We start from the raw sequence: 25,215 nt of genomic DNA on the forward strand, positions 1-25,215 counted from the left end.
GTCAGGGGTTTATTACTATATGTTGTTGGTATTGCTCTTTTCTTGTGTTGTTAGCTTACATTTCCCTGATGAGTAATAATGTTGTATATTTGTGTCTGCTATTGTAAAGGTCACAACCTTTTTGACCCATTTATCTCTTGGCTACATGTGTTTTGGTGGCTGACTGGTAGGAACTATTTACATGGTTTAGGTACAAGTCCTTTTTTCAGCATGTATTTGGAAATATTTAGCTCAGTCTTTGGCGTACTGTATTTTGGTGGAATCTTACTTTGAGGAGTCTTTAATTTCTCCAGTATTTTGCTTTACAGTTATTTTCTTCAGTAAACTTAAGAAATCTTTATCAATCACAGAAAAATATTAAAATCACTACTAAAATGTAAATACATTCTCCTTTCCTCGTGAGAATTTCTTTTTTTATCATTTTTGCTTTTACATTAAGGGTGGTGGTGTATCTCAAATGGGTTTTGTGAATTGTGTGTAAGTTAGAGGTTAAATGTGTCTTCCAGCAATCCCTTTGTTAGAAACTTACCCCTCAACTTTACTGCCAATCACGTTTAGAGGTGGGACCTTTGGAAGGTGCTAAATTAGACAGTTCATTAATTGCTACATTGATTGCAGGTGTTGCTTATAAAAGGAAGATGACACAGTGGGTGCAGTGTTTGTTACTCAGGTGTGAGGTCTTAGGTTCAGATCTCCAGCCCCATGTAAAGGCTGCCATAGCAGCACACTTTGTCTCTTTATCAGTGGTTGAGTAGATACTGGAAGCTAGCCGGTCTAGTCAAAACAATGAGCTATGGATCCCCTAAGAGATCCTGTCTCAAAAACTGAGTGGAAAACAACTGAGGAAGACAACAGACATTGATCACTGCTCAGACAGCCGTGGATATCTGTCTCACACACATACTGACATAAAAGGAGACCGAGGAGGAAGAGAGACCTAAGCTAGTGTGCATGCTCTCTGTGCGGGACGTCTGCATCCATGTTGAATAGTAGCATGAAGTTCCTCAGAATGGTAAGTTGACCATTCTCCAGTAGAAAGCCACAGTACCAAGAAAATTTGGCAGCCCAAATTAGTTTTGAAGAGTTTTCAAAGAGGAGGGGAGAAGGCAGACGGTGGTTGGGTAGGTTTGGAATGTGGATTAACTAAAACAAGATAAAACAAAACAAAAAAACCCCAAAATTGCAAATTCCAGTTCTCTGCTCTTGGATGTCTCAACCTACAGAACTGTTAGCCAATAAACTTCCATTCATTATCGGTTACCTATGTTGAAGTACGTTAGAGCAGCAGAACATGGAATGAGGCAAAAGTCACATCCGTGTTTCCCTCATGAGAGTATTTACTTTTCTCATCAGGACTTGATGCTTTCTGTCCCAGGATTCATTTAGCATTTTTGATGGAAGTCAAATGGCGTGGAAGTGCGGTTTATTGGAGTGCTCTGTTCAAACACATTGAAGTGTTTATGGATCCTAATGCCAGGACCACAGTCTTGTTAACTGAAGCTTTTCATGGAGAGCCATGATTTTAAAATTGCTCTAGTTTTGACCTTCTTTTCCGGGATTACTGACATATTCTGGATCTTTTCAGTTCCATGTACATTTATGAATCCGTTCATGGATCGCTACACAGTGACCTACTCTGCTCTGCTGCACTTGGGTTGTGTCTGTTGATGGCTCGTCCCAGCTCTGCCTGTCCCATGTCTGCGCGTGGAACGGTTGTCCGTTTCTGTAGAGAGGCTCAGATTCTTCTTAGCCGCCCTACTTACCTCCTGATACACTCATCTGTGCCTGTCTGAAGGTTCACAGTCGCTCACTACAGAAGGGGGATCTTTCAGCTCTTTATTGTCTGAGTTTGTAGCCATAGACCATTTTAATCTTTATTGTCTATTTCTTCTTTCTTTTGCTATATTACTAATTTTATTAGTTGTTTGATAGCTCCGTTATGAACTCTAGTTACATAGTCACACTGTATAAGTAGCTTTACTTCTTCCTTATTTGTATTTTTGGTAAAATACTCAACAGGGGCAGTGAAGCAGGAACCCTTTTCTTCTCAAAAAGAAGAAACATGCGCGATTCTATTTTATCTCTCATTGTTGTTTTATGTCTCTTGGTTAAGTTTATAAGAACGGATGAGCATGAACTTTTCATTTTCCTGCTCTTGCTTCTCCCAGTCAGTCTTTTGTTGAGCACACCTACCTGCCTCTGATGGTTGGGTATAGTCAGGGTAGAACTCAGATGTTCCTGTTGAACGCCCTGCTACCTACTTTTGTCACAGGTGACCTGCTCCATTTTTGTAATGCAGGAAGGTTGCTTAATAGGCAGATTAAGACAGTCTTAAATAATATTAGCTTTTTAAAATGCAAGGAAGTCTATATGATTTTTTTTCATAGATTTGTGAATGGTCAAAACTTGCAGCCTAATTGCCGAGATTCCACAAGTCAAAACTAGTCCTGAAGTTAAAGAATAAGGACGCTTGAGCAGCATGTGGTCTGAGACGCCAGCTGCAGACAGTGCTGAGCCTTGACTTTGCCCCTGACTGTAGTTCAGTTTTCCTCCTGAAGGTTGCTGGCAGTTCTTAAAGCACCAGCCTTTCATCTGATTAAAGGCTGTTATCAGACATCAGTTCATTTTTGACGGGGATTGTGTTGAATTTGCAGATTACTTTCAGTAAAATGGGCATTTTCCCTATGCTAACCCTACCAATCCAGGAGCACGTGTGATTGTTCCGTCTTCTGACATCTTCTTCAGTTTCCTTCTTCAAAGACTTATGCAAGTCTTTCACTTGCTTGGTTAGAGTTATCTCAAGATGGTTTACATTATTTGTGACTGTTATGAAGGGTGTTTCTGATTTCTTTCTCAGTCTGTCATTTGTATATAGGAGGACTACTGACTTTTTGAGGATATCTTTTATCCAGGCACTTTGCTGAAGATGTTCATCAGCTATCGGAGGTCTGTGGTAGAACTTTGATGTTACTTATGTACACTATCATATCATCTGCAATAGTGATCCTTTGACTTTCCTTTCCAATTTGTATCCCCTTCAGTTTTCTTACTGCTCTAGCTAGAACTCCAAGTACTATATTGAATAGATGAAGAGAGTGGACAGCCTTTTCTTGTTACTGATTTTAATGGGATTGTTTTGATTTTCTCTCTATTTCATTTGCTGTTGGCTCTCAGCTTGCTGTAAATTGCCTTTATTATTATGTTTAGGTGTGCTCATTTTATCAAGACTTTTACTATGAAGGGGTGTTGGATTTGGTCAAAGGCTTTTTCAGCATCTAATGAGATGATCATGTGTTTTTTTTTTCTTCTTTCAGTTCATTTATATGGTGGATTACATTGCTGGATTTTCATATGTTGGACCACCCCTGAGTTTCTGGGGTGATGCCCACTTGATCATGGTGGATGATGCTTTTTATGTGTTCTTGGATTTTGTTTGCTCGTATTTTATTGAGTATTTTTGCATCAATGTTCATGATGGAAATTGGTCTGTAATTCTTTCTCTGCTGAATATTTGTGTGGTTTGCCAATCAGGGTGACTGTGGCCTCAAAATAAATTTGGCAATTCTCCTTCTGTTTCTGTTTTATGGAATAATTTGAGGCATATTAACATTAGGTTAATAGCTTTCTTTGAAAGTCTTGTAGAATTCTGCCCTAAAATTGTAACTGGGCTTTTATGTTTGTTTGGGAAACTTTTAATGAATGATTCTATTTCCGTACAGGCTATAGGTCTATTTAAATGTTTGTGTGTGTGTGTGTGTGTGTGTGTGAGAGAGAGAGAGAGAGAGAGAGAGAGAGAGAGAGAGAGAGAGAGATGGAAACTCTTAATGCGTGTACATGGAGTTCAGAGGACAACCATAGGTGTGGGTCCTGGCCGGTCACCTTGTTCGAGACAGGCTGGCTCCCTTTTGAGTGGTCAAGGCTGCTTACTCCAGTGCATAGGCTTCTGGGGAATTTGTCTCTGCTTCCCATGTCGGGTTTGCTGATGGAGGCTGCTGTACTCAGCCTGACTTGGTTTCTGAGGGTAGGCCAGGTTTCCAACCCTACAAGTGTTACTTTATGCCATTGTGTGCACTTAAAGCCAGTGCTGGAATTCTTGGTCTTTTACTTCTGAAGTCATTTTCATCTCATCGTATTAGGCTGGACTCTCGTATTGTGGTGAAGAATTGTATTGTCTGTCATGTTGAGTAATTTTGGATTGTATCCTGGATACTGTAAATGGCAGCTCTCTGTTTGTTACGGTTCTCTGAAGGACACTGGTGCCTGCTTGGTAGCTAACTGACTAGATTGTATTCAGTCTGTAAACTGGAAATGAGTTGGGTTCTTTTGTTTCACTTTGCTTCACATCAAATGCCAGAGACTAGTGTTTAGGGGCAGTCTAAGGTCTTGGCACATCGTCTGTTCTAACCCTTCCTGGGCTCCTTCCTTTGCATTTCAGTACCATGGTTGCCTCAGACCTTGCTTCTCGGGTGTAAAAGCTCTGAACTTAGAACATTTGTGCCCTGCTGTTTGTTTCAGGTCTTGACTGTATTTCAGAATCTGCCTGTTTTCTGTCACTGTTCAGGGCTCACAATAGTTGACTTTGGTATTTTGTTCAGACTTGGACAGTTTATAGTTGATACCTATAGGTGTTGGATTGTGATCATCTTTACTCAAAAACATAGACAGATACGTTTTTATATAAATAGAAAGCGAGTTTTGACCACTGCATGGACAAATTACTGAGCAGAAATGGTGCAAGCAATCCTTTTGCATGGATTCTTTGTGCCCACTGCGCAGTAGATGGAAAGAGGAGCAGACGTAGCAACTCACTTAATATTCAAAGATTAGATATCCTGGAATATGATAACTAATCGGAAATCGATACTTTGTTGTATATAAGTTCTTATGTGAAGTAGTAATACATGAATATGGTATCTCAGAGTCTCAAATATTCAAGTATTAGGTGTGAGCTGGGAAGACATGTAACTTCTGTGACTAACAGATCCGAGCACACCGCATTTGTTCACAGTGCCGGGGGCAGGCTGTTTAACTCCATCAGAATCACCTAGCCACCAACTTCAGGCTTTGCATGAGTGTCCATATGTGCTGTAGAAGCCCTCCTGCTAGTGGCAACTTCCTGTCAACTGGAGGAATGTAGAGGACTGACCCATGGGAGTCGCTCTGGGGGCAGCACAGTTCCTTGTGGAGTTGGTGCTGGCCGTGGGCCTTGAGCTGCTGCAGCAAGAGAAACCCCTGTGCAGAGTTCTCGTTAATGAGGAGGCTTCGGCTAACTCATCATTCTCTCCTGCTCACTGGTCTGATGTTTGATGTTTGAGCCTCTTTTCTGAGCCACATTTGTTGCTGGTAAAATGACAGTGATTAGGATTCCGTTATTGGTCTTAAGCTCAGTTGAGTGGAGAATCCAGGTGACCATTTAATGCTCAGAACACACCTGTGGCTTTAGCAGGACAGGAGGGTCATTTTGACACATGTAAGGAATGCTGCTTTGAGGAGGTTATCTCTTGGCAGTCAGCTGGTCAGGATTACAAGTAGTAAGAAAGGTGAACATTTGGTGTTTCCTCCCAACGTGAGGACATGCTGTGTAGGTCAGATGCATTTGGGAAATCATGAGCCATTATATTTGATTAGGAAGATAAATTCAACAAGATCTGCCGATTTTAATAGGAGACGTGAAAGAATTGGTCACTGAGATTTACTTAAGCTAGTGGAACTGCATGCTCTTCTAGACTAGAGGGACTTTTGAGCTGTCTTAGAGGATGTGGGGTTCTGTGTTAGGAAGGAGGGCAGACGTAGTCTCATGTTGAAGAAAAAGCTGAGGGCTATGTCAAAAGATGGAGTTATAATGTTGAGTCACTCATGTCTTCATGGGCGGTTCTCTGGCTACGCAGTTGGCTGTGCCTGGCAAGGTATTCTGCTGGAGCCTGAGATGGCAGAGTGCTCGGCTTGTCTAGATTGTTCTCTGTATTCAGATGCATACACCTGTGGGAAAGTAGTTTGGCTTGAGGATCAGGCACAGTTCAAGATAAACAACAAAATTGAGGGATTATAATAATATGTCCTGCAAAAGCTACGTAAACTCATGAATGGTTTACTTCTAGAATGTTTTTTCATTACTAATTTTTGATTTGGGCCAGCTCTGGATTAATGGAATCTTCAGAATAAGACATAAAAAAGAGCGGAAACTCTTTATTTCCCTCCACTTTGGAATATTAAATAAATTTTTTCTAGCAGTTGTTAGCATGGAAAGATAAATAGCAATTCAAAAAATATTTATTCTTTATTCTTGTCTCCCATATTACATCCTCATTGCAGCTTTCCCTTCATCATCCCATCCCAGCATCTGGCCCCCATGCCCCAGCCACTCCTCCATTTCCCTTCAGAAAAGTTCAGGCCTTCCAGGGATATCAACCGACATGGCATATCAAATTGCTAAAGACTGGTCACCTCCAAAAAGGAAATTCTTAATTTATTAATTTCGTGACTGTCTTAAACATCTCTTGGTATTCTAACATAGTCATTGCAATTTCTGGTTTAAAAAACCTTATTAAAAATCTGTGGTATTGTGTGTTGGCAGGGCAAGGTGGTTGCTGTTGTCACAGGTGAGCATGGGCTAAGGATCTTTGAGATGAGAGAGCCATAAACCGCCTCTGCTCTCTGTGGCAGTTAAGCTTCCTGTCTTTCTTTCTCCCTTGGAGCATGTTACAGGCAGTCTCAACCTCGTCTTATCAGTGGCTCACGCAGTGGAAGTTGTTGGTTTAGTTTCTCCAGCTGGTGGATGTATAACATGTCAGTACATTAAAAGTTGCCTTTTCTGTAGCCCCGGGTTGATTTTCAAAGACAGCCCTCTCCCCAGAGGACCCTTTGCTTTAGTTTCACATTGATGATTTACCTGCAGAAATAGATAGGATGGCAATGCTTGGTTATCTCTGCTCCTTTAAGTGAGAGTTGATTTACTTGTGGGGAACAGTGCAGTTTTTAGGAATTTAAGTTTTTGGACATGATGAGGCACCCCAGGCCTGAGCAGGCACTCCATGGTCCTCCACCCCTGCTCAGGACTCCTATGGAGGAGTTAGAGAAAGGACTGAAGGAGCTGCAACCCCATAGGGAGAACAACAATATCAACCAACCAGACACCCCAGAGCTTCCAGGGACTAAACCACCAACCAAAGAGTACACATGGGGGGACCCATGGCTCCAGCCTCATATGCAACAGAGGATGGCCTTGTCCAGCATCAGTGGGAGGAGAAGCCCTTGGTTCTGTGAAGGCTTGTTTTCTCAGTGTAGGGTAATGTCAGGGTGTTGAGGTAGGAGTGGTGGGTGGGAGGGGGGAGCATCCTCATAGAAGTAAGGGGAGGGGGTATGGGAGAGGGGAGAAACAGGAGAGGGGATAACATTTGAAATGTCAATATGTAAACTATCCAATAAAAATAAATGAATTAATTAATTTTTAAAAATGCATGGGACTGCAGTGTTGGGATCACATCCAACTAATTCACTGTCACTTTAAGCATCTGTCATTTCTTCCGCCCTCCCTTCTAACTATTTTGGCTCATCCATTGATAATTATATCACCTTGCTATGCAGATGATTGCATAGACTATTTCCTCCTGGTTAACCAGTGCTAACCAGGAATGTTAACCAGTGCTAGCATTTCCTTTCTTGCCTTTTCCCTACTCATCTCTTTTAGATTCCACACAGATAATGCCAGAGATTTGTGTCTCTGTAACTGGCTTATTTTATTGGGTATAAATCTCTTCATGCTCACCAATGTGATGTGGCTTTTTTTTTTTTTTAATGCTTCACTGTATATATTTCCCATTTTTAAAACCCTCCGTTCATCGATGGGCATGTGGGTTATTTCTATACCATGGCAGTCATGGCTGAGGCAGTGAATGTGGAACCGCACGCTTCTCATTAAGATGCTGATTCCGTCTTTATCCGTATTAGAATTTGTAGGGCTCTGATGAAATGCCCAGCGCCTAGGGCTGTAGGGAGAGGATTTGGGACACAGCTGCAGAGATTTCCATCCATCCTGATGCGCACAACAGGCAGAGCAGCTCACACTGTGGGGCCTAGAAGCAGAGACAAGGAGAGGTGGACAAGGAGAGGTGTGGACAAGGAGAGGTGGAAAGTATACCTGAACCACAAGCCTCTGCTTTCCACTGTAATTTCTACCATGAACTAAACCTGAACACGCACCAAAGCAAGTAATTACTCCATGACTACACAACGTAAGGCACACGGAGTGCTTTATGATGAGAAGCTTGTTTGCAGATGGAGAGAAACTTGTGTTAGGAACTAGTGCGGCTTTGTCTTGTGTGCACGTCTTGTGCTCATTAGCTCTTGGCATGTGAGCGTTTCTCTAAATATCCCAGCAAACACCTTGTTGGCTGCTCCACGTGCACGTACCATGGGCAGGCTTAATGGCCTTAACTGAACGGCACAGGTACTCGTGGCTGTTTGCATCTTTTCTTGTGGCTTTGCTTTTCTTCATTTCAGTGAACAGTGAGTCCTCCAGTCAAAGTCTATATCAGTGTCTGTGCCCAAGGGCATGGTTTTTGCCGACTCAGTATCACTTCATTAACCGCCATCTCACCCACCCCTCAAGTACCAGGCATTTGCTGCCTACCTTGACCTCCCCTTTATCTTTCCCTCTGTATTTTCTTGTCAGAATTTGTTTGCGAATGCTGCCGTCTCTCAGCTTCGCTCTTCTAAGAGCCTCTTGATCCGTATCAATTTCTCGCCTTTGATTTTAAATCCTGCAATTAATCCTCTGCATCTTTAATCAGATGGGTATCATCTCCGATTTTTTGGATTAAAAATTTCTAGCCATCTTCCATCTTCTGCTGGCAAATACAACATTGACTAAATAGTGATGAAGAAATATAAGGTAGAATTCTCTAAAGTGTGTGTCGCATGCACGTTACTGTCCACATCTTTGCTCCCTGCTCTTATAATCAGGCGAAGTTACTTGTAGGCTCCATTGATTTTCTTTACTTTGATTCTATACCATTCATAAGCACAGGGATATAGTCGGCCACCAATAATAGTTATAGTTACTAGGGAAATTAAGACACTTAAATAATAACAGTTATTGGTAGCTTAATTATATTGCCATAATCTCTGTAGTAAAGAAACTTACATAACCTGTTGACTAATATTAAGTATTTACTGAGAAGCCATTATGCAGGAAAGATAGAAAACAAAAGTGAGTTATACTTTAGCCCAAGAGAATTTATAATTTTATCAGTGGAAGGCATTCATTTAACCAAATAATATAGGCTAAAGGGTGAATTCTTGTAAAAGAGGCAGTGGGCCAGGATATGAAAAAGTGATGGGAGGTGTTTGCACAGAGAGTTGAGGTACAGTGGTGTGTGATAAGAGTTTCCTCACTAGAGACTACCTCTGTGTCTAGTTTCTGCCTGAGTCCCACCTGCTTTGTTACCACTGATTCTTCAACCAATGCTGGAATAGCAATGACCTTTTAATGTATAGAGGTAAATGTTTATGTTTATAACCCTTCATCCATGGAAGGTGAAGGGCCAGGGCGTGCATGAAGTGGTGATAAGCAGGTGTTTATGGTGGCCATCCCCACGCAGTGTACCTGATGGACCTGCTTGCATAGTCTCTTAAATTCATTTGCAATGTGTACTTTAAACTGTGTTCAAATATTTAAAAATTACCTGAACCTTCTTATTCTTGAATGTAGTTCAGCCTCGCCTTTAGAGAATATATTTACATTGTCTGATACTGTAGCTTAATTGTTTTATATTTTCCTGGGATATATATTCACTTTAAGAATTTTAAATACACATTAAGATTTTATAAGATCCTCAGGAAGAAGACACTCTCGGCTTGTTAGCACCAGTAGTCCATAAACCTGCTTCCTCTTTCAGTTTCTGTGGTGTATTCTATTCTTGATGGTATTTAAAGTCTCAGTTGTTACTGACAGAACCGGAGTTTTAATTGTGGCTGTATTTTCCACTCAATTTTGGGTTCATGAAATATTGCTTGCCTCTTGTAAGCAAGGTTTTGTTCTCAGCTATTGTCAAAGTACAAAGATGAGTGAGACAGGGCCGTTAAACTCAGAGAGACTGCTACCTTGTCCCCAATTTGAGCAAGCAAAGCAAGTAGGCAGGGTCAGCCTTCCAAGTCTTAGAAAACACCATGTGTTTGAGGCGGTTAAGTCTGCCTAGTGGATGGCTAGTTATGGCTGCCTGGTCAGTTCCATGTGTGAAGGTGAAGGAAGCATGCTAGACTGTGCCACGTGACTCCAAACCTGCAGACATGTGCTTTGTCTGTCCTCATGGGGTTCCTGTACTAATAGCATGAGCAGGACGACTCAGTCAGAGGTCAGGCTTGAAGAACTGACAGTACGCTTTTCTACACTAACTGTCCAGCCCACTCTTGTAAGTGAAGTCCAAGACGCACAGCCAAAGCACAGTCAGTGAAACCAGTGTGGACCGTGGTTCCCAGTAGCCAGCAAGCATTGGCTTGTGAGCAGAGGGAATAAGGCATCCCAGAAGTGAATGTGTTTACCCCAATGGACCTGGCTATTGCATCAGGCTCTGCCAGCATCTCTTGCCTCCTACTTTCAAGGTTTTTTGTCTTAGATCCATGTGGAAAAATGGGTTTTTTCCCCTAGCAGTGTTGGGAGGTAGGGCTTTTAAAAAGGTGATGAGATCTTTAGCAAACAGTGAATTCTGGCTGGATTGCAGGTTAGGTTAGTACCAGGGGAGTCTGGCTCTTTGTATAACTGGGATTCACCTTATGCTGGTTCTTCCTGTCTGTTATCCTTCTGTGTTCTTACAGCGTCGGTTTGCAGTAAGGGGCCCTTTTCATGTTCAGCTGCCTTATCTCAAACATCCAGCATCCAGAACCTCCATCCTTTGAAAACCACCCAGTCTCAGACCATTAGCAACAGCAAATGGTCCAGCTGCCCCTTTTCCTCCTTTATAACTTTTTGAATTGTGAGCAAATAAATAGAATGGCTATTGTTCGACACTGTTAAATTTGTAGTAGTTTGAATGTAGCACATTTGAGCCAGATAATAGTAAAATAGAACCCTCCCAGTTTGTTTAGTGAAGTCATTAAGGCTAGGCAAAAACTGATTCCCACCTAAGCTTGTACACTTTCTTCTTAACTTCTATGTCTTGGAAAAGGTTTCAATATCTATCATAGAATAGAGCCTCATATTGTATGTAAGTGTGTTGGATCAAATTATTTAGTTCCATTTAAAGTATACTGGGGCTACAGAGATGTCTTAGTGGATAAGAATATTTGCTGTTCTTCCTGAGACTTGAGTTCTGGTCCCAGTACCCATGTCTGGTGGTTCACAACTACCTATTCCAATCCTAATGGACCAAAGGGCATCAGATCTAGCAAGTGCTAGTAGAGGTGACCGCTGTGAGGAAACACACCAGAAACTTCTCAGTGCCAGTTAGCTCCTGAGCCGGTCCCTTTGATTAGCTTCAGGTCACCAAGTGGTTATGCTTCTGCTCGACTCTGGTGACCCTCAGCTCTTTATACTAGTGCTCCTTTCTAATGCTAACTTCATATAGTTATGTATAATGATGTTGTAGAAGGGCCGAGGGATTGTTGAAGAAGAGACAGGGCTCAAGGTTACAAAAGCACCTGAAGAACTGATACAGATGCTTGGACAAGGGGGGCAGATAAGCACTACTGAGGACGCACACAGAGCAGGGAAGGGGAGATGGACGTGTGTTTGGATTGTCTGCTTTATTCTCCTAACACAGGCCTATCATACTCTGTGCCTTTAAGTCTTTTTATTCAAGTTTTGAAATTACAGTGTGTGTGTGTGTGTGTGTGTGTGTGTGTGTGTGTGTGTGTGAGTGTGTGTGTGTGTGTGTGTGTGTGTGTGTGTGTGTGTGTGTGTGTGTGGTGTTAGTACATGCAATTGTAAAGGTCAAAAGAAAGATTTTGGAACTCTGTTCATTCCTTCTATGTATATCTAGAGAATTGACCACAGGTTGAGAAAGATATGGCTTTTCAGCATAAACAACAAAAGGCAGATATTCAGGTCAGATTCTCCTTTACAGGATCTTCCACCCATCCTTGGTCTAGTGTGTTCGGGTGTGAATTTTATGATAAGGTCAGTGACGTCTGACTATGTGCTGTATATAGGTGACCATGCTTTCCTTGTGTGGACACTGTAGCCATCCATCTAGAATGTGGTTTGTTTTAGGCAAAAGATGGCTGTCTGCTACCACAAGCAATATGTAGAGTTAGTTATTCTCTTAGAACGTGGCTCAGAGTTGAGCCATTCAAGGCAAGACACAGCCTGGAGACCATTGTTTGATATACCGTGGACAGCTTAGGGCGAGCAGGACTCCTAACTCTGGAGGCACACGTACCGTATTGAAAATGTTGGTTGTTTTGTGCTGTCAGTGATCAAGCCTAAGGCCTTTTATGTGGTAGGCAAGTGCTGACCCTCTGAGCATCAGTCCCAATGACAGGACCTTCTGGTTTTGAAATTCTTTTTTAAAGTTCTTGTCCAAGTGAGTGTTTGTATGTTTTGCATCTTTGCTGATATAGATGTAGCTTTCCCAACATAAACAGCAAGAGATAGGTAGGTGCCCAGGTTCCTGGTCCTCAGATTATTACATGATTGCTTTAGGGTTGTGTGGTTGTAAAATTATATTATGGGCTGTCTTTTACCCCCACTAGATCCGGCACCACAGTGCCCCAAGATATCTGCTAGATATCTTGCCAGAAACACACATCCCAACTCCGTGGCAGCCCAGTGTCTCTGCTGCCACACTGTCTCCCAAAGTCAAGTTGCCACAAGAAAGACACACAACGCAGTAACCTCTGATCCAATTGATCCGATATAATTGTCCACCTAAACATATAAAGCCCTATACACATCCATCCCCTAAGAACAGTCTTAACAACCTGTAAATACACAGGGTGGAATCTTAATGTCGGCCTCCATGTTCTCTCGGCAGCTTCTCTCCTCCTCCAGTCTCCTCCTCTTCCCTCAAACTTTTCTCCCGCCCATCCTTCCTTCTCATCCAGTGACAGGCCTCATTCTATCTTGTACCTGCCTCACTTGTATGACATCATCCCACAGTGTTGGTTTATTTCTAGCAGTGCACGAAGGGTTAAGAAACAGACTGGGCATGGAGATTTTAAGTGTTGTATAAAATATGTTCTGCAGTACCAAGAGTCCAAGGAAATGTCTTTAAATCATTTGGTTTGCATAGCAAGAAATGTAGGAGTAAGTGGCATTAGAATGTCAAGAGGGTGTTCTAGAAAACTGAATAGCAGCCCTGTAGACAGTCATGGCGCTCCAAGGAGGGCCTAGGCTGCTGCCCATGGCATTGCATTTTCACAACATTCATTCTTTCCATGTATTTGCCATTCTTAAAACATCAAATTCAGATTAGTGTGAAAAATTTTGGACAGTGACCAAAATCCAATGGAAATGATTTCTGGACTCCCAGTGATGGGCAGAGGCCTGGCTGGATGTGTCTGTCCTTTGTTCTTCCCGGCAGCAATCACTGACTCGGTTCACCTGTTCCTCCATAATCTCCCTACTGATTCCTGTTGAAGAAGATCCTTTGAGTCTGAGGGCTTGCCTGTTCCCATGCCTTCTGACTAAGGTAAGGGTCTCACAACACAGCCTCTGCCTAATTGTCCCAGAGGCCATCAGTGCTTGCTCTCTGTCTTTCTCTTAGTAAACACCGTCATCATCATACAGACCCCAGTACTGGCAATGGGCTCTGGGCCGCTTTTGTTCTCACTCAGCATGAAGTTCTTCCTGAAGGTGATTGATGGGTGTATCTCAGGAGTGACTGACTGCTTTGCACTTGTCCCCAGCTCATCAGGGAATTCTGGATTGAGTATTCTTACCTTTCTTCCCTGTGGGCTCTGGGGATAGAATGATCCTTGAAGAAAATGCCAGTCTTTATAATCCAGTGACTGAATTATACTCTCGCGTTATCTCAGATGTCTTTGTGTCACGGCTGTCTGTGTGCCAGGGTTGCTGTCAGGTTAGAGTTTTCCTGGAATAGAGTGTTAATTTGGAGCAAGTACAGCTGTGTTTCCATTTTCAGAGCAGAAATAACTTTCTGTCCAGCTCTTTACAGCCAAGCTGCATGGGCTGTGCTGGGGCATGGTGGCTCCATCTATGCTGATTCTATGAGGAAGGTCTTCACGGCCAATGGTAAACACTAGGACATAGGATCTAAGATCAGTGATACCACTGCGCTCATATCCGAGACCTGCTGCTGGCAACATTCTCTTTCAAAAAGAGCCCTCTCTATTGATGGAAGGAAGGAGGGAAGAGAATATTTCCAGAGAGGCCCAAGTGGTTATGTATGAATGAATATAGCTGGCAGATGATTAGTTAAGGAGAGCCAAAGAAAAATGGACAGACTTAAGCATATTCCAGGTGAACTTGCTAGAAGTTAATCAATCAGTTCCTTAAACAGCATGCTCTATGCACAGGCATTGTAGGTAGAACAGTGCATGCAGGCCTGGCCAGTATTGAGGGCAAAGTCAGTCTGTAGGTTTGAACCACTGAGGTGCAGAGAGGTCGTGCCCTTGCTCTCTGGGGGCTCTGAAGAACACTCTTGAAATTATGACGGCAAAGCACTCTGAGTTCTGTGTGCTGAGGTAGAGTCAGTTACATTCATGTGTTGGGTCAGTCAAGTTTTTTTAAGTACCAATTAAGGGAAACCTTTTAACAGAAGCCCTATATCATGTTCTCAGGATAGTATGTTCTCAGTATAGTATCTAAACTATACTGAGAGATTTGGCTGTAGCTTTCCCCGGGGAAAATTTTCACATCACATGTGTAGAAGGGCAGTTGGCCTTCATCAGGGAAGGTCATGACTACTGCAGTTCATGTCCACTTTCTGTAGGAAAACAGTTACTCATCTCCATATGCCATGCCAGTGGTTGTGGAATGTTGCCTGTTTCCAGTGTGTGTGTGTGTGTGTGTGTGTGTGTGTGTGTGTGTGTGTGTGTGTGTAAGTGGCATCTGGAGAAGAATCATTGCTTCTAGAAATGTTTTTAATGCAGATGAACAAATTAAATTATTCAGTACGTGTTGACTTAGTGGAGAAAGGAGTGCTGAAATGCATTAGTTCGTACTCTCTGTCTTGAAAACATAGCTGCTATACTAAAAATTGAACCCTGAATGTAGAAAGGAGAGACTGTGTTTGTAAAAGTCATTGCAGGAGCCCAGAAAGAGACTGTTGCAGTGGGGACGAGTGGATGATGAAAATTTGGAACATAGACAATGCAATTCTATTTAGCTGCCAAGGGAAATACAATCATGAAATTTGCAGGTGAATGGGTAGAACTTAGAACATACTATACTGAGTTTGGTGACCCAGACTCAGAAAGACAAATGCTATGTGTTCTTTCTTATTTATGGATCTTACTCCAAATGTTTAGACTTGAGATGTAACCTGGAATAACTAAGAAGCCAGCAAAATAGAAAGGGACCATGATGAGGGACTGTAAGGATAGAGAATAGTGGGACATGGGTGCCGTGAATGGGAAAGGGGATGCTGTGGTGGGGAACTCCATTTCCCAAACAAACCAGTGTAATTTCTGAATGCATTCTAAGTACTCATCCACATACCTACACATAAGGGGCTCTCACCCTTCACCAAGCAGTCTTTTTTGCAGCACATGGCAGCGGCTAGTGCTATAGAGATCTGCAACTGGTCAAGATGAAGAGAATAAACGACTGTAGAGAGCCCTGTGTCAATTGACTCATCTACATGGTAGCCTCTACTCTTAATGCTTAGGGAACAGGAAGGCAGGAAGGTGGTAAGACGGTAAGAAGACCAGAACACCATCTGGGAGATAGTATTTAATGGGCATGGCAAGGAAGCTGCATCAATGAAATATGAACAAAATGGTTACAGGACCTGAGCAGCGATGGCGCTGGTTAACATGACATTCTTGATGGGGAAAAAAATCTCACAAGGTTCTACCCATAAATGAAGAACTACAGGCAGCTGGGAGAGAAAGACTTAGTCTTCTCCTGTGGTGAACCCGTGGTAGGTTATTCAATCCCTAGCAGACAGAAGTTAACATGGATACATACCAACAGTGTTAAAGAACTTATCAGATTATGTCTGTGTAGATGGATGGATGGGTGGGTGGATGGATGGATGGATGGATGGACGGACAGGTGGACGGACGAGTGGACGGATAGATGGATGGTTATATGGTCAGATGGATGGACAGATGTAACAATAATAGTGTACATGAATTTATGCGGGGTGGATGAGAGAGATGGGTGAAAATTTAAAAAATCAATTTTCAAAAGAAAATTTTGTTACTAGTTAAGCATTTGATTGAAGAAATGAAGGCATCAGCATTATATAAGGAATATGGTTGTACACTCCAAGATGTCAAGTCAGGGAACATAAGAGAAACTTGGAGATCCAGCTCAGGAGATCACTGTCCAAACAATGGAAACGTCTAAAGAGATGATACAGAGAGTGGGTAGCAAGGACAGACAGACACAGGTGGATCAGGATGCTGATGCCTCTACTGAGCTAATTCCATATGAAAGTGAAAACTGCTCAAATTTTTATTGAAGCCAATAAAATTAAAATGCATATGAAAAACTGCCATTTTGATTTTTGAAGTATTAACTGATGTCAGAAAAGTCACTTGGACATAGTTAGATCAACTGCTAATGAACATACCTTCCTTAAAACATCAACAGACATTGTGTAGACCACTAAGACAGCACATGCTGTCCTGAGTAGACTCAGAAATCTTTCCAAACAGAAATAGTGACCTGCTCATTTCTTTTTTGCAGACAGAAATATTAGTAATTTATCTCAATTGCAGGAACACTTTAGAGACATATACAGCATTTATCATGATAATTTTTTGTACAGGGTGTTTCTTATATGTGTGTTATTGCTAAGTATTTATTGTAAGTAAAAAATGATTGAATCTCACTGAACCACCCAGTCCTCAAAATGACCCTAGAAGCATGGCTCCTACCCTCATGACTGTCTGCTATACAGGAGAGTGAACCAAGCACTTATAGGGCAGAACACTTCTCCAGTGTAAACCATGGCAGCCTAACCTCAGAGGCTGTGCGCTCAGTAACTCACTTCCTCCCTGCTTATTAAATCAGAAACCACAGATACCTTATACATAAATTCCCTGCATTCTTACATCTAGTTATTTTGGAAGAGACTTATTTTGTTGTGATGTATTTTCGATCATGGACTGAGAATTCACTTGGGACAGTCTATTCATCAGGTCAGTAACTAAATCTAAATGCTGACAAAGGAGGAGAACCAGTGTGTCCCGTTCCAGGATCCCTGAATCATTATCTCTGTGCTAATCTTAGCCTTGCTTATAGATAGGAAATTCATAATCACTGAAATGGCTAGTGCAAAACATACCTTTTTAATTTTTACATCTTTGGTACCACTTTATATGGTCGAGAAAATATCACAGCATGATTTATGTAGCAAGAACATAAATACTTGTTACCTATGAGTGGTACTGGGCAGGGTTTGCCAATATTCAAAGCTGATAAACTACTTTTAAGATTTGAATGTTACAAATATGGCCGGTTTGTTTTTCCTAGTTCAACTTTGTGGGGAAGCTTTTGGGTCCACGTGGCAATTCCCTGAAGCGCTTACAAGAAGAAACGTTGACAAAAATGTCCATCCTTGGCAAAGGTTCCATGAGAGACAAGGCAAAGGTAATATTGGCCACAGACAGTGCTGGCCTTGTTGGCCATGTGCTGGTATGTCTGTTATGTCTGTTTGTTGCCTGCTGTGTTAATGCCGGTATCTAAGAGCTAAATAGAAGCTCAGATGGAATTAGAGGAAAATGTCATATGAGGTGATCAATACACATGGATGCTCTGTAGAAGACTGACTTTCTCTGGACAGTTCCTGGCAGATAGTATCTTACCACTTTTAGGTATTTAAGACTCATGTAAAAAAATTAAACAATAGTGATTACATTGTTTATTCTGAATGCAGCCTGTTACCTTTTATAATGAAGAGAAAGAGGAGTTACCTGTAGTTTCCCACCGTTGTGTTTTAAATTAGTTCCTTTGGGACTTTTTTCCTGTATATCTTTTACCCACCTCTATATGCTACACATGAGGATGTATGGGCCGTGGTGGACCACTTATGGCTGTGGTCTAGGATTCTGCTGCCCAGTGGCTGTGCTTGTGAGATGCTTCACAGTACTCAAAGGAGAATGCAGCTTGATCATGCCTTTCTCACAGGACCTTCCAGCCATCAGGTGGTCCATGCTGGGTCTTGGCATACACCTTGACCTCTTTCTCTGCCCTTAATTTGTAATGCTCATTTTATAACATTAAAAAATGACTTAAATGTTTTAATAACTGCTTTGTATCCTAAAAAGAAAATTTATTCTACGTGGTTACCGGTGTTCTATGCCCCATTGTTTTGAGAAGTTAAATGATTGAGTTACTTTTTTGATTAGTTGCTTCTACTTCTGAGGAATTTTTGTTTAACAGTGCCTCCTGCATTGTTCTTGGTTGTCACATCTCTTCCTGTCAGAGATTTGCATTACTGAGAACCAAATCCACATTCCTGAATCAAGCACTCTGAAACATTAGACAATGAGTTTTAGATTTAGATTTAAATGAAGCAAGTCTTGCCTTGTAGCCAAAGTCCATCTGAGTGCAGTTTTTCTAATACAAGAAACCTGCCTCTACTCAGTGCTATTCATAGGAAATACAATAGATGATAACATTTTCCTTGTTGTACATGTCAGGAACTTGGGTCATTATCTGGATCACCCAGCAGAATCAGCTATGCTATTAGGTTAACATTGAGTGAAGCCATGTGTGTCTGCCAGCACCACTAAGGAAAGTAGAAAGCATGGTGTGTACCAGACTCACACAAAGTTGTTTGACCCCAAACACTTCAGGGTAGAAATTCAGAGTGTTGCCAGCATCGGTGTGGAACTAACCCAGCAGACAGGTTAGCTTCACATGTCACCAAACCTGGCTGCTTGGTGTCATTGCTCGGATTCCCTGACACCTCTGTGTTGGCATTAGCTGGGAGTGAAACTGTGTACTAGTCAGTTAGTCAGAAATGATGTGGATCTCGTAAGAAAATTCTCAACACTTGCTGATGCACTAATTCATCGTCTCATAAGGCTGCTTGGCAGTCAGGCAAATGGCAGGAATGCCTGTTAGCAAGGGAGGTTCGGGCAGAAGCCCCGTTAATCCTGAACAGTGTAGAGAACTGAAGAAGTGAGGCCATACAGGTCTCACCCAATTATGAATGCATATACAAACATGGTCATAAAATGTGTCTGGCTGTCCTCTCAGTAAATGGGATCCAGACTATCTCCAGCTTGCTATCAAAGTTTAGCGATCCTTCTAAAGTATTCTGTCTAATCAGGCTGTGGTTGTCCTCTGCTGTTGACAGATTTGGCACCCAACACGGACAGCAACCAGTCAGCCTCAAGAAGGAGTCTGTATTGTGAAATAATGATTTAAGCCCTGTCACTGTCACTCTGGTGACTCTGTAGACTGAGCAGCACTGAGCTGTCTGGAGAAGGAAGCACCCAGACGTGTGCCACAGTAGTTCCTCATAAATGCCTGTCACTGAGTGTCTCTGCACTTACTGTAAGGCCACCCTGTTTTCAACCTTGGGCCTCTCTCCAGAGTAGTCCCCACCCACTCAGAAATTTCTTTTTCTAAGCACATGGGTCCATGACCAAGTATGCGTGATGATTCTGCATTTAGCTGATCATTCTATCAAGCTACAGGGTAACTAGGGGAAGGCTAGGGGTCTGGCTGTTATTGTGTGCCTAGGACCTGTTCCTCCAGACTCAGTGAGTAAGCCAGGCTATGCGTTAGTACCAGGGGGGGAAAGTAGCCATGACAAGTACTGTCTCCGGGGAGCAACCTCAGTGGTCCAGGTTCTTATAGCTAGATATGCCTGGTGTGAAAGACTCAGTTTTGTTTTGGCATTTGGATATTTAGAATTATTTGATTCTCTTCCCAAATGTCGCAAAGACAGTCCTCATGTTTTCACTGTTATCTAGACTTCAACCCACTTCTCGTACGAGAGACTGAACCGTGTATCTCTGGGCTGCCTCTAGTGCTTTCTTCTTGCTACAGGGAGGAAAACCTCCACAGGAACTTCTAGCTCTTCTGCGTTAGCTCACTATCAAGTAGCAACAATCAGCTTATGAGGGAAGAAAGGCTTATTTTGGCCCATGGTTTTGTTACACCATTGCTTGTGCATCTGTAGTAAGACAATATATCATGTCTCCCTCATGGCCAGCAAAAGTACTCCCTCATAGTCAGGAAGAGAGAGGGAGAGAGAGAGTGGCAAAGAGACAGAGAAGGGGGTGGAGCATACCTCTAATGACCTGAAGGCCACCTCTCCCAGTCACCTTTCTCAAGATCCCAGTCATGGCAGGCTCCGTGCTATACTCCTTTACAAAGCTCCCTCTTTACCCCAACCCAGCAGCCCCTTCTTCCTCCTCCTCGTCATGTCATGCTTGCTGCCCCCGTCATGTGATTTATCAGTTAACCCTTCAAAAACACCACGAAAAGCAACCACACGTGATTGCTTAAGTAGCAGGTTCCCCTTTAGGTGTGTAGTATCAGTATCCCGTCTGCTGACCTACAGCCAGCTCTTCCTGCCCAAATGCTTGGGTATTGATTACAGTTGATCCTTTTACTAGATTAACTTTAGCCTGCATAAATTCTCGGTTAATCATGTTTGTTTCTAGAGAGAGAGCCCTTTGTGTAAAAACTCCCATTTGAAAAGAAAAAGACATTAAATTCTTACAATGTTCACTCCTCTAGCAAATTTAAAATGAACTCATCTTCATTTACTTGCTAAACTGATGAAGTATGTTGATACCTGCCAGTGGCTGCTTTTCTTGTAACTGCCATGGTGTTCTGGTCTGGGCCTTCAGTTGATGTCGGGCCTCCTGCTGTACCTTTTGCCCACAGCGCACTAGACACTTTTCTAAAGAGTCTTCTGCCTTTAGCAGCCCCAGGAGATGACACCACACTAGGTCTGTCCCATGTGAAAATCCTTCTTGATAAGGTAAACTGCTTGATTGTCAAGCAGTCAGGGTGGGATTTGGTATGTGAGTGTAAAATCCCTGAGTCTGTTTCCCTCCCCGAACAGCACATTGCCTTTGTTAGGAAGCCATGGACAGTTGTTAGAACTCACTCTGAATTGCACAGCAACTAGTCATAAGACAGCCTTCATAACGTAGCTGAGGCTTGGGCCAGAAATGAGAAGTATAAACCAGCCCTTCACACACCATCGGACAAGACGGACATACAGGGTCTGCTCTCTGGCAGTCGCCTGCTAATAAGGGAAAACCAAAAAGAATGAAGCAAACTTGAAAGATTGTTGAATGTTTTGGATTGTGGTGAGTGCTTGGTGTCAGCATGCCTAAAATGGCAGGCATCTGCTGTAGAGAAATGAGCCGGGCACATAGCCAAGTCAAGATCAGAGGTTTGTGCATAGCTGGGGCGGTAATGGGGCAGGCTAGAGCTAACAGGAATCTGCAGGTAGCCAAGGGCAGATGATTCCTTATAGGCAGAGTCAGAGCAGAAGAGACCTTATCCCAGCAGGATAGGATGCCTGTCCAGGGTTCCTGAGAACCCGGGACAACAGGATCAAATCTATAGAATAAAGCCATCCCAGAGTGCTATTTGTTTTAGAGTCTTCCCTCACAAGCACACATCAAATAAGTTTTGTGTAATTTTTGCTTGTTTTTTCCTGCTCTAAATGACACATTTTAAATGTGATTATCTTCTTCAGGAGGAGGAGCTGAGGAAAAGTGGAGAAGCGAAGTACTTTCACCTCAATGACGACCTGCACGTGCTCATTGAAGTGTTCGCGCCCCCAGCGGAAGCTTATGCCCGGATGGGGCATGCCTTGGAAGAGATTAAGAAGTTCCTGATCCCTGTTAGTACCACTCGCTGCTCAGTGACTTGTGTGTTAAGGCTGAGTCTTTAGCCCATTCCTTGATGATCAAGAGCTTCCTGTCTGGCCTACATCGTAGACCTCACAATATTCTCTATGAGAATTCCTCGGCATAATTCCCTGCTTCCATTTAAAACAATGGGATTTTAGACAGATTATATACTGCCACCAGGTTATAAGGCTGAAAAATTGGAAGATCAGAATCACTAATTCAGATTTGGGAGCTCCAATATAAATTCTTACGTGATTCTGAAAATGTCACATAAATTCCGTGCTCTTCCTTAGTCATTAATGTCCTCTATATGCCTGGTCTGTGCTTGGTGTGGGGCATGGACACCTAAATAAGAACATTTTCTGTCCCCTGGAGAAGTTTAGCAGGAAATCAAAACCTTAGTGGGTAGTTAAGTATAGTTTGCAGATTGGATATGCCTGGGACGTCAAGTATTGCCATGAAAGTAATGATTTTAAAGAAATATGTTCCTGCCTTCCTTCTGAAAGATCATTTAAGTATTTGTATGTTAGTGATAAAAAGAGACTTTTTTTTCCAAAAGGAAAAAAAAGTAATAATAAATAATAATAAACTATATATGTTGATTCTATAGACACTTACTATAGAAAAGCTGGCACATCTGCTAGGCAACTGTCCACAGTGAGACTGTCCTTAGACGTCCTCAACTATGCTGGGAGAGTAACATGTACACAATAGATTATGATCATATCTGCTATTAAGAAACCAAATATTATACTTATATTGAAGTTTATTTAAGTATGTTTTTTCACTTAAAAGGTCGTATCATGAGCTATATCCTTAGCCATGTCTAAGAGTAATGCTCACTGTGTGGCAGACATTTGTAAACCATTGATGACAGCCCCTGCCCTCTAGAGTTTGTAGTTTAACGGGCAGGCCAGTAGGAATCATATATTCACATAGGTGACTGAAACTGGGATTATGGCACATGGGGCAGATTCCTTCTTCCATACATAGCTACAGTGGAACTTTCCATCCCATGGCCTTTACAGTCCTCCGTGAGAGGGTAGGGCCTATTTTTCTAACCCATGATCTGGACTGGCTAAAGATATGTCTAAAGCAACGTTACTGGTGTTTCCTGCTGTCTCCTTATGTTTAATAGTATTCTTTCCTTTAAGAATCATTTTGCTTTTGTGATGGTATATGCAGCATATGTTTTTAAACTCTACTTGAGGGGCAGAAGATCTCAGTTACTTCAAGGCCAATCTGGCCTACATACCAAGTTCCAGGCTGGCCAGGGCTACATCCTGTAACGCTGTCTCAGAACAAAGCAAAAGAACCTCATAAGATTCTTTCCATTTAAGTCACTTGGTGATGCTTTTGCACATGGCATGAGCAAAAATATACATTTGAATTTTTCTGTTGTCCTGTTGAATTCCCTAATGGAAGTCTATCTGGGACTCTCAGTTCTGCCCCAGTGATTTACAGTAAGCCTCTCCCAATTGAGTTACATACTTTTCCGTCAAACTTTCAGTGAACTTTGAAGTCTGGGTATATAAATTGTCCAACTTTCTGTTCCTTTCCTCCCTTTCCTAGTTAAAAATTCTTAGTAAGTTGGTTCAGGCACTGTCCTGTTGTAAGTCACATTCTCTCCCCAGTCTCAGTGTGGTAGGCACCCTGGTCTGTTTTCCTGTCTCAGAGTTGTTTTGGTTCCTTTGCATTTCCATGTTCACTTTAGTATCAGCTTCCGACTTCTACAATGTTCAACAAGGATTTTGCCAGATGTTTTTTGAATCTGTAGATGAGCTTGGAGTTAACGTTTAACCGGTGTCTTTTATTCTGTGAATATCAAGTACTTCTCATTCTCAAAATCAATAGCTCAACTATTTTGTGGTGGTGAATGCCTTTAATCCCAACCACTTGGGAGGCAGAAGCAAGAGAACCTCTGAGTTCAAGGCCAGCCCGGTCTATGTAGTGAGTTCTAGGAGAGCCAAGGCTATACAGAAAAACCCTGTCTCAAACAAATAAACAAACAAAAAAACAAGACAACAAAAAAAAAGTTTTTTCCATAGCCTGGCACTTACTTTGTAAAATATATTTCCAAATATTAACAAAAGCACTTATGTTTATTTTATGTGTATGAGTGTTTTGCCTGCGTGTGTATCTGTGTACCACAAATGTGGAGTGCCTATAGGAATCAGAAGAGGGTGTTGGATCCTCTGGAACTGCAGTTTGTGAACTTCTTTGTGAGTCTTGGGAATCAAACCCTGGTCCTTTGCAAGAATCAAAAATACTCTTAAAACTGCTGAGTCATTTCCAAATATTTGATATTTTCTGATACTGTTACCAGTGGACCATTTATTTAGAGGTACAATTGATTTTCTTCATATTGATTTTGCTCTGTCTTTTTGGGATATTTTTTACTGTTTTTACATCACAATAAAAAGAGATATTAGGAAGATTAGATAAAACCTAGTTTATTAGGATTCTTTGACATCAGTGTCATGCTGTTACTAAACACCCCTGGCTTCTGTATCAGGGTGCCTGTGATACTTTCCCTGGTGTCCTGTCTTCTTTGCCCTGCTCATCCAATCCTGTGTGTTTTCCTACTAGGATGATCCTGTAGGTTTCCCTCCTCTATTCTACTAATAATAGCTCACCACATGAGTTGATTTTGGTATGGAGAGCCAAGTTTTCGTTTACTCCGTCTTTATATGCTGTCCTCTTGATTTGTTGCATGGTACGGTTTACTGTTAGTTAACGTTTACACGTTGGTAATCCTGAGAGACTGGCTTATAGCAAGTGTTTTTACACTTGTGTCTCTGGTGTTGCTCTCTGCATGATGAAGCTGCCTTACAGGACCTTTTCTTTTAAGCTGGTAGAACTGCCTTTAGTCTTTCTTGCAATGTAGACCTGCTTCTATCTTGATTTCTCTAGAAGTGAGTTTACCTGACCTACATGGAAAAGAGAAGGCTTATAAAAGTTGGCTGACAATTTGTACCCATAATCCTTTGGCTGTGTCTCTGCATGACTCAAAATAAACATGGTGTGGAGGGCGGGGGGCTGCATTTTGCTCCTGTGCATGGCACTTTGTTCTTTTGCTGTGTCTTGTGTTTGGTTTTAAGCAGTTTGTCCATCCCATGCCTGTAAACTTCCGTGACACATGGGATGTTTTCGGTTGTTATTTCTTTGAGTTTTCCATTCTCTTCCTTCCCTCCACCCATTTGGACCTACCCCTAAGTGCATCTTGGCTCCTGTCCTGCTGCCGTGGGTTTGTTT

At 42.1% G+C, this 25,215-nt stretch overlaps 1 protein-coding gene and 1 long non-coding RNA gene across 5 annotated transcripts in view; one reads left to right on the forward strand and one right to left on the reverse strand.

The window, feature by feature from the left end:
• Positions 1–25,215, forward strand: part of Khdrbs3 (KH RNA binding domain containing, signal transduction associated 3) — a 150,815-nt gene that overhangs the window by 52,356 nt on the left and 73,244 nt on the right. For all 4 annotated transcript variants that reach the window (XR_015624364.1, XR_015624365.1, NM_022249.2 and 1 more), the window contains exons 3-4: positions 17,603–17,719; positions 21,804–21,950. Coding sequence is in view for 2 of the 4 variants with exons in the window: in NM_022249.2 (NP_071585.2) it covers positions 17,603–17,719; positions 21,804–21,950 (264 nt within the window). In the remaining 2 variants the exon portion in view is untranslated. The remainder of the gene's footprint in view (positions 1–17,602; positions 17,720–21,803; positions 21,951–25,215) is intronic.
• LOC148004838 (uncharacterized) lies at positions 1,900–20,500 on the reverse strand. Its single transcript, XR_015624825.1, has 3 exons — positions 20,376–20,500; positions 13,876–14,027; positions 1,900–5,979 (listed from the first exon to the last, which is right to left on the reverse strand). It is a non-coding gene; the product is annotated as an uncharacterized LOC148004838 (long non-coding RNA).

The sequence above is a fragment of the Rattus norvegicus genome, chromosome 7, assembly GCF_021556685.1.
Source record: "Rattus norvegicus strain SHRSP/BbbUtx chromosome 7, alternate assembly SHRSP_T2T, whole genome shotgun sequence".
Classification (NCBI taxonomy): domain Eukaryota; kingdom Metazoa; phylum Chordata; class Mammalia; order Rodentia; family Muridae; genus Rattus; species Rattus norvegicus.